The sequence below is a fragment of the Lampris incognitus genome, chromosome 5 (assembly GCF_029633865.1).
Source record: "Lampris incognitus isolate fLamInc1 chromosome 5, fLamInc1.hap2, whole genome shotgun sequence".
Classification (NCBI taxonomy): Eukaryota; Metazoa; Chordata; class Actinopteri; order Lampriformes; family Lampridae; genus Lampris; species Lampris incognitus.
Genome location: NC_079215.1, coordinates 53,669,452 through 53,678,938, shown reverse-complemented (window position 1 = coordinate 53,678,938; position 9,487 = coordinate 53,669,452). Strand labels below are relative to the sequence as shown.

Sequence of the window (9,487 nt, the reverse complement as noted above, 5' to 3'; positions counted from 1 at the left end):
TATAGCTTGTGTAATGCTGTATATAACGTTTTGTTGTTCCATGGCTCTAGTACGTCCCATCCTAGGCCTAGCCTGACGCCGCAGCTAGCTAGTTATGTGTCATAACGCACAAGGATCTATTAATGTATTAAATAACAGATAAGCACAGTACGTTAAGTGAAAAAAAAATGTAATATACATCATTACTAAAACTTAACGGTAGAGATAGTGGTTGTGTTTGTATTGATTGTATTAGCTGAGTTAGCGTTTAGCTAATAAGAATATTGGCTGTTGCCCCAACACAAGTGAATTGGCGACTACTTGGTAGATTGTTATTGATAAAAGTTGCTCAGATGCCTGATAACTTTTATGCCATTGCTGTCTGCTGAAGCCTCTTACTGTACTACTCTTAACTGCATTAGAAAGAACTGTGTCTAGATAGATGTCAGCCTTGACCAACAACCATGAAGACTCGGTACAAAGGGTCTAACGTGCTTCTTCTCCACAAGATGTATGATGCATTGTATTGCTACAAGAAGCTTTGAAACACTTGAAATCTTTGTGTTATAGAATGAAGACCATTCTCAGCAACCAGATTGTAGACCTCCCCGACAATGGTAAGACTTCATCGCTCAGGGAAATGTTTGCTCATCAGTTGGACAATCATCAAATCTTTAATTAACTTTTCAGTAAGATCCCCAGTAAACAAATTAATGACATCACAGTATAGTTATGGGCTTCATCCACTCTCAGGCAGATATTGTAAGATATTTATATGCATTATATTTGTTTTGTGCTTTTGCAGTCGAGGTGAGGTTGAAGGGCCGGACTGTGCTCGTCAAGGGCCCCCGTGGCACCCTCCGAAGGGAGTTCAACCACATCAACCTGGAGCTCAGCCTGTTGGGCAAGAAACAGAAGAAGGTAAGAAAGATGGGCTCAGTTTAGTCTGTTTTCTCAGAATATTTGAAAAGACACGTAATGGCATCACCAACATATTTTAAATGAACTTGGTAAATTTTAGGTACGATAGAAGGGTTATGGGACAGGAGCTGATTATGTTATTTGAGGGGGTGGATGTTGATGGTCATAGTATTAAGATGTGAGTGTAGCTTTACTGAAATGTCATGATTACTGTGGGTATTGTGGTGCATGCAAGAGACCTAAAGATAAAGCTTTAATTTGAAATAAGGTTCAAGAAATTATTCATTGTGTACTGTGCCCCCAGATCCAGGTCCTACAGAATTAATGTTCTGTTTGGAAGTGTCTCATTAGATTTAATGGCAACATTATGTTTTTTTTTTTTGTTGTTTTTTTGTTATTATTTGGGCAGTGTTGATGTAGAAGCCAAGCCAAATAGCTGATCAGTATTTGATCAATATTGTGTGTCAAGTGGGTCTTGGGGATGGTGTAGTTTGTGTAATCAAATTGGTGCGAGTCCATATCCTGTTTTCTGTACAGCTCCGTGTGGACAAGTGGTGGGGTAACAGGAAGGAGCTTGCCACAGTCCGTACCATCTGCAGCCACGTCCAGAACATGATCAAGGGAGTCACCATGGTAAGACTGCCACTCTTATTATAATAATAATAATAAATTTATTTATATAGCACTTTTCTAAAACAATGTTACAAAGTGCTATACGAAGAAATAAAGCAAGATAAGGCAAAAACAAGAGTAAGACCGAACAAGTCAGAGTAAAAATTAAAAAAAATATAAATAAAGAAAAACAAAATCAAACATTTGTAAAAGCTTTCATAAAAATAAGTTTTTTTAAGACGAGATTTAAAAGAAGCCAGAGACTTGGTTTGTCTTAGTTCGGCAAGAAGAGAGTTCCATAGTGTGGGGGCTCTTAACAGCAAAAGCCCAATCACCTTTTGTAACAAACCAGGACCTAGGAATAACCAGCAGGGCCCCATCAGCGGGTCTTATTGGCCAAGAAGGCATATATCAGGGCAATAAATCAGAAATGTATGTAAGTAGCAGTAAACCTATGGAAGGAGCTGCATCGGTGTAGAGTTTTATGTCGTCGGGTTGAGTGACAGTCATTGTAGAAAAAAAAAGAAATGCCATTCCATGAAGACAAGAATTGTTGCCAGAAACACATTTCCAGTTTGCAATATGTCTAACTTTGTTGTTGGTTGCTGTGACCGAAAACCTGTCTCCGCCTGTCACATTTGTATAGGATGCATGCCGTTCTTCATCTAGTTGGTTTGCTCTGGAATGGAATTGCCTCACCCCCTTTTTATGCAGACTCAGTTTTTCCCCTTTCATGGTTTCAATAGCATAGCTGTAGATTGCGCAGAACCTACATGGCTGGCTATTGTTAAGAGAACGGTCTGTTTTCATAGCTTTTTGTCCATCCTGCTCACGACCCTCCTCCCTCTCTCTCTCATGCAAGGGTTTCCGGTATAAGATGCGCTCTGTGTATGCCCATTTCCCAATCAACGTCGTCATTCAGGAGAATGGAACTCTGGTAGAAATCAGGAACTTCCTGGGAGAGAAGTACATCCGCCGTGTCCGCATGAGGAATGGTGAGTGAGATGCATTCAAGTGGCTGTAAATTGGAAAATAAATTAACAGAACTGACTCTAGAAAAATCACTTTGAGCAATAAGTATGCTTTTGTTTAGATTATGGCACACTTCAGTTTGAATGATTATACTTTTAAACACTGCATTTTGTTTCTCCCTCTACGGCAATCTCTTCCCATCCTATTTCCCAGGTGTGACATGTGCAGTCTCAACATCCCAGAAAGATGAGCTGGTGCTGGAGGGTAATGACATTGAGCTTGTGTCAAACTCAGGTGAGTTAATTCACCATCATGACTGTGCTACGTCATTGGTTTTCAGTCTGGTCCTCCGGGAAACCACAGTAGTGCTGGTTTTCTGTTCTGCCAGGTGTCGACTTTGTTCACAATTTGCCTCCGATCTAAAAACCTTCTGATTTAAATGCCTGACACAACAGGTGAAAGGTATGAACTACCCAGAAGACTATAAAACTAGCATTACTGGGCGTCCGGGTACCATAGCGGTCTATTCCGTTGCCTACCAACACGGGGATCTCCGGTTTGAATCCCTGTGTTACCTCCGGCTTGGTTGGGCGCCCCTACAGACACAGTTGGCCGTGTCTGCGGGTGAGAAGTCGGATGGGGTATGTGTCCTGGTCGTTGCGCTAGCACCTGCTCTGGTCAGTTGGAGCGCCTGTTCGGGGGGGGGGGACCTGGGGGGATAGCGGGATCCTCCCACACGCTACATCCCCCTGGCGAAACTCCTCACTGTCAGGTGAAAAGAAGCAGCTGGCGACTCCACATGTATCGGAGGAAGCATGTGGTAGTCTGCAGCCCTTCCTGGATTGGCAGAGGGGGTGGAGCAGCGACCCGGGTGGCTCGGAAGAGTAGGGTAATTGGCTGGATACAGCTGGGGAGAATAACGGGGGGGGGGGGGGGGTCAGAAAAGGAAAAAAAACTAGCATTACTCCAAAAACTGGTTTGAAACCCACTGCTCTACATCAAATGTTGCCTCGGTCTCCAAACATATTTAATTTTACTTAATTTTCTAAGGATTATCTTATCAACTGCCCACATCTCACAAATTGTTTCAAGTGAATGGGACCGGGGAAATGTCAAACTAATTCGTGTCTAGTCCCTCCCCTGTTGATGCTATGACGCTTCTTTGCAGCTTGGTTTCAAGTTGTGTGGCTCTGTCAAGCTAAACTGGGGTTTCGTCTGATTGAGGGGCACATGGATTTACTCTCTAGATAGATAGGGTCTCCATAAGGCTAATCTCGCCTCCCCTCACTGCTTTTTAGCTGTAGCACACTGAAGATTAACCACTGAGACGACGTCCATATTAACCTGGAAAAATGGGGGAAAATGCTTAGCCTCTTCGGTTGGGTATGCGCAGCTCTACCTGTGACGACATTACATGTTTTTGAAAATCTTAGTTTTTGCCATCTACTCCACAGTGTAGGACTGGCGTTAACAAATTTGTTCACTTTGGAGAGTGTTTTCGAGAAGTTGAATTTTTGGTGGTTTAAAAGGCAAGTTTAGTGTAGGTGGAAGGCCAAAACGGAGTATTTACCTGTGTTAATGTGGATATGGCATGAGACCATGGCCACTTTAAAGAGTAAAGATTCATTTTTATCCCATCTGCCGACTCACATTTTGGAAAAGGGGAGGGGGGGGTTAAGAGGAAAATTATGTTTGGGGTGGGGATGTGGGGCTGTTATAAAAATGCCTTCTACAAGCTTCTCGTGACGTTTACCCAGAGTTTAGTTGGCCAACTAGCATGTTGCCATTCTATCAGTGTCTTATTGTCATGTTTTGTTGATCTAGCCATTGGTGTGATGGTTAGACACCACATGTGTTAGCGATGCAGTACGAGCTGTTGATGTCTTTGATGCCCTCTTATTATAATTAGGGGGGCTTGAACATAATATGCCTTTTACCCTGGAAGAAAGACTACAAAACCTTTCTCCCTCAAACTGGCTGTTGTACAGTCTATCACACCAGGGAAATGCCAAATTAAATGTCAGCTCAAAAAATAGTTGAAGGCTTAAACTACCTTTTTTAAATGTCTTTATCCTTGCATACAGAACAACTAACTAGTGTTGCATAGTAAAGCTATTAGGTGTACGTTCTCAAAGTGCCCCTCTCTGAAGACATCAGTATACTTGCTGCAGAAATTGTCCTAAGAAATTGAACTGTAGTCAGATGTCACCCCGTAAGTGTATACTTGGTGCAGCTTAATGCTGTTCATTTCACTGTGGAAAAAGTAAACCAAGATGGTGAACCTGAAAAGAAAATGGAGAGGCTGTCCCACAAGGCAACAAATCCAATTATATGACACAAGATAAACCAACAGATGACCATGCACTAGAGGCTAGTATGGGATTTTGGCAGGCAAACCTGCACACACTGAAGGCCATTTCGGTACATATTTTTATTTTGCTCCAGAAATGTGTCCTGTCATCCTTACAAACAATTGTGTGCCCCCACCATGTTTGTGGTAATTTAAACCCATTTCTTTATGATGACTAACTTGGTTAAAGCAACATTATACAACCTTTTTTTTTTTTTTACCTTAAAAGCTTCAAAATCATTTTGATGGTACAATGACTTGTGATCGGGAGAATGGTGCCTCTTTCATTCCCACTTCGCAACCCTAACGCTTGTTCTTGCACTATGTAACTTGGGTTGAGCGGGTACAATCTCCCACGAGCAATATTTCTTCCCATCTTTTTCCTATCTTTCCTTGGCTTACCCTGATATTCTTACCCACATTTAACCAATCTCACTCTTCATGCCGAAACTTAACCAACCCAAAGAACAAAGGAAACGAGTACTAGCTAGTCAGAGGCAGAGTACGGCGGGTCATGACTTGGCCAAACTAGGAAAAAAAATATCGCTCACAGATCGTACCCACTCAACCCAAGTTCCATAGTCCAAGAACAGGCGTTCGGAGCGCGTAGTGGGGATGACAGAGGCGTCATTCTCCCTATTACAAGTCAGTGTACCATCAAATTGATTTTGAAGCTGTTTAATGTAAAAAAAAAAAAGGAAAAGGAAAAGTTTAATAATGTTGCATTAACACAACCTCCTCAGCATCCTCTAATAGACTTGTGTACACATCCTTTTCCCCCTCAGTCACTGAGAGGATATGCTGTCCTCTTGACTGTCCTTGTAAAGTAAGCTTAGACACCTTGAGTCCTCATCAGTCGCTTTGGCCTTGTTCAGACTGTTGGCAAATCAGATTTCTTTCTCAAATCAGATCTTTAATTTAATATTTAGAGATTGTTATTTGCAAGTGATCAGATTGGATTTGTGTGTCCAGGCACCACCAACTTAACTGCATGGGTTGCTGTGGTAACGACATAGGCGTAAGTAACTATGTACGCTGGTGATGCAGTTTACCAATGCGTAAACATGAGAAATGGAGGTCCATCATCTCACCCTCCAAGCAATCCTGCAATTTATTTACAATTCATTTCGGCATCTGTCCACAGACTGCTGTTCTCTGCATTGTCCTCCATACCGCTCAGCTAGTAGCACCACGGATGCCGCTCCGATGCACTTCCGTCACTCTGGAGTTGACGTCGTCATTGTGTGTCACGTTGCGAGTGAAGCAAAAGACAGTTTGAAATCCAATTTGGATTACGTCCGGACTGAGACACGTCTGTAGGAATATGATTGAATCTGATTGAATTTAACCCCTTGAATCGTTTTGTTTTGTTTTTTTGCCATCCAAACTTTTTAAAATCAATCTGATAAAATCTGGATATGCCCAAAAAATGGATTTCTGCTGGCAGTCTGAACAAGACCTTAGCATAATGTAAAATTAGCCATACTCCATTACTACTAGAGGTGCACTGCCATATTCATCAGGATAAAATATTAATGGAATATGTGGAATTAACACACGTTTTATAAAGGGGTTAATAATCTAATATTGTTCAAAAGCATATGTTTCAGGCTGTAAGTATCTATAAGCAGTGGATGGCCAGCATTTGTCCACAAACAAAAAAAAGGTTATGTCTCGATTTATTCTTCATTTTCCCCCAGTCAGCAGTGCCATTCCATTATCCTCAGCAGCTGTGCCTTCTGAAACCTGTTGTCGGTCCCTCCCTAACTTTCTTGCTTTGTTTCCTTGTTATTCAATTTTCCCTCTTATCACCCCACCAATTTGTCACTTCACAGTCGTTTTTTTCCTCCTAATCTCTACTCCAGTGCATCTCCATGTGCATGGAGGGCAGTGTGTATGCAGGTTTTCATTCTAACACACCACCAGCTGATTTCACCTTCACTGTCTAGTTGAGCTTGAGTGAAATTGGCTGGTGTTGGGTTGAAAAGAGAATCCACGCGCACACAGCCCACCGTGGCACATGGTTGAGTACCACTGTTCGAGTCTGTGATTATCTTTGACCCTGTGTGACCTGTGCACGCTACTTATCACCCTAGCTTCTCTTTATTCCAGCTGCTCTGATCCAGCAAGCAACTACAGTCAAAAACAAGGATATCAGAAAGTTCTTGGACGGTATTTACGTGTCTGAGAAGGGAACAGTAGTGGAACCGGAACAGTAAAAGCTACAACTGCACTTGTAGAGGTTAGAGAATGTTGCCAAAGCCTCCCCCCATGGCCTGCAGGGGGAGCCCATTACTTTGTGTTTTCGTCGCCCTATATACGTTTGTCTTCATTGTGACACTAGGAGGATATGTCCGTCCCTTTTATTTGTTAGTGTGAATGGCATTAACACTACTGCTTTGCAATTCTTTATTTATGTATTTTTAATCCGCCCATTTTTTGACACTTTGTAGCTCCTTCATACTTTTAGCTACTGAAACCATTCAACTATCAAAATGTTCAACTCATTAAGGACATTATTGCTCCCCTTTCAGATTTTTCATACCTTTTGAACTTTTTGAAATATTCAACTTTTTTCAGCCATTTTTTGAATGGGAGTCAATGGGGGACTTTTGCAACCTTTCCACCTCTTTTACTCCTTCATACTTTTAGCCGCTGAAACCATTCAGGTATCAAAATGTTCATCTCTTTAAGCCCATTGAGGCTCACATTTTGGGTTTTTTTAAATCTTTTATACTTTTAGACATATTAAGCTTTTTCTACTTTTTCAAAACAATGGAAGTCTATTGGGGAAGGTTGAAACCCTCATCACCTTTGAACTGTATCTCCTCCTTCATTTTTTGAGCTAGAAACCCCATTTAAAGCTTAAACAGTTCGGGACATTCAGCTCTTTCAGAATCCTATTCAGATTTTAAAAATATTTTACAGTTTTTGAACAATCCAGCTCTAAAGTTTAGCAATTCTACCATACACTTTGCCTGTTAGAATGTTCAGTCCTATTGTGACATCACATATCAATTTGAGACTCAACTGCCAGCCTAATTAGTGTGAATGCTGGGCATTCACACTATTGCTTTGCAGTTCTTAGTGGCACCACTTCCACTTTTTCATGCTTTAAACTACAGAAACCATTCAACAATCAAATTATTTATGTATTTAGCACATTATGGCAAATTTTTCAGTTTTTTTATACTTTTAAAACTTGTAAAATATTCAGCCATTTCAGTTTCCAGGTATTTCAGGTAGGCTAGTGACTTTCTGACTTTTCCTATTTATCCATTTTCAGCAATGCTTTCGCGATTTCTTTCAGCAGCTCAGCATTCACATCCATTTTCTGTGGAAAAGCATTTTCTAGTTTTTTTTTTTTTAACTACCATTGTCCTGTTGCAGAGAGCCTGTCTAATTTATGTTCATTATGAAATGCTTTGTGGTTCTTTATCCTAACTTCATGTATTTTTGTGACAACCTGTGACCTGTTTCTTTCTTTATTTTTTTGCATGTTCCTAATTTTGACTTGCGTCTAACACCATGGTTTTTACACTACCGGTAGCGCTGCGTCTCATCTCTAACCCTATAGTTCAGTGTTTGGATAATTTAATATTTTCAAAAGAAACTAAAACATAACTGTTGTGAATAGTGCTCAACTCAAGTTTTGCGTGAAGCCTGAGGTGTTGAGTGAAGTAAACCACCACCTCGCTGTTGCATGTGAACTTATCTAACGCTCGACCATTTTGTCCCCCTCCAGCGGCGCTGATCCAACAGGCCACCACGGTCAAGAAGAAGGACATCAGGAAGTTCTTGGATGGCATCTATGTCAGTGAAAAGACCACCGTGGTGGAACCTGATGCTGAATAAATACATCGTGGTTTTGACCAATAAATTTTCCAGACAATGTAGCTTCCGTGGTTATTATTCATTTTGGGTTCGTGAAATTAATTTTGCTCCTTGCATTGAAACGCGGATTTATTTTTCATTTGCTCTACACTTTGTCATGCCAGTGGTTAAAAAAAGTAAACGCATGTTCTTTTGTCCTCAGGCATGTCCATCTGAAGATATTTGAAGGATAAATCCATTACAGTGCGTCAGTATCTAGATATATTGCGTGTTTCTAAGATCATATGGCGTATTACGAGGATTCAGTTCATGTGTTTGTGATCATTGTTGCTCGCCGGCTTTATATGGGATGATTGAAGTAGTTTTATTTAGCCAACACTGGAAAATCTGTGCTGGTGTCTGAGTGGAAACCGGAATATTAGAAATGCAGCTTCGGCCCACGGTCAAGCCACACTTGGACCCCATCCAGTTTGCCTACTAGCCCCGACTGGGAGTCGAGGATGCCATCATTTACCTGCTTAACCGATCCTACGCCCACCTGGATAAGCCAGCGAGCACTGTGAGGGTCATGTTCTTTGACTTCTCTGGTGCCTTCAGCACCATCCAGCCAGATCTACTGGGTGAGAAGCTGACAGAAATGCAGGTAGGTGCCCCCCTTGTGTCCTGGATTGTTGATTACCTACTGGTAGACCACAGTATGTGTGCTTGCAACACTGTGTGTCAGACAGAGTGGTCTGCAACACTGGGGCTCTGCAGGGGACAGTCCTGTCTCCCTTCCTTTTCACCCTCTACACCACGGACTTCAACTACCACACAGAG

The 9,487-nt window shown here is 41.6% G+C and overlaps 1 protein-coding gene across 2 annotated transcripts; it reads left to right on the top strand.

The window, feature by feature from the left end:
* Positions 1 to 450: 450 nt before the first annotated feature.
* On the top strand, positions 451 to 8,730 carry rpl9 (ribosomal protein L9). Of its 2 annotated transcripts, XM_056280093.1 has the most exons (7): positions 452 to 596; positions 785 to 900; positions 1,438 to 1,533; positions 2,375 to 2,507; positions 2,698 to 2,778; positions 6,947 to 7,076; positions 8,580 to 8,730. In XM_056280093.1, exons 1-6 carry the CDS (start codon positions 551 to 553, stop codon positions 7,051 to 7,053), a joined length of 579 nt encoding a protein of 192 aa, XP_056136068.1. In that variant the 5' UTR covers positions 452 to 550; the 3' UTR covers positions 7,054 to 7,076; positions 8,580 to 8,730. The 2 variants fall into 2 exon arrangements, with proteins under 2 accessions (XP_056136067.1, XP_056136068.1); XM_056280092.1 differs by lacking the exon at positions 6,947 to 7,076 and having other exon boundaries at positions 451 to 596.
* Positions 8,731 to 9,487: the final 757 nt, after the last annotated feature.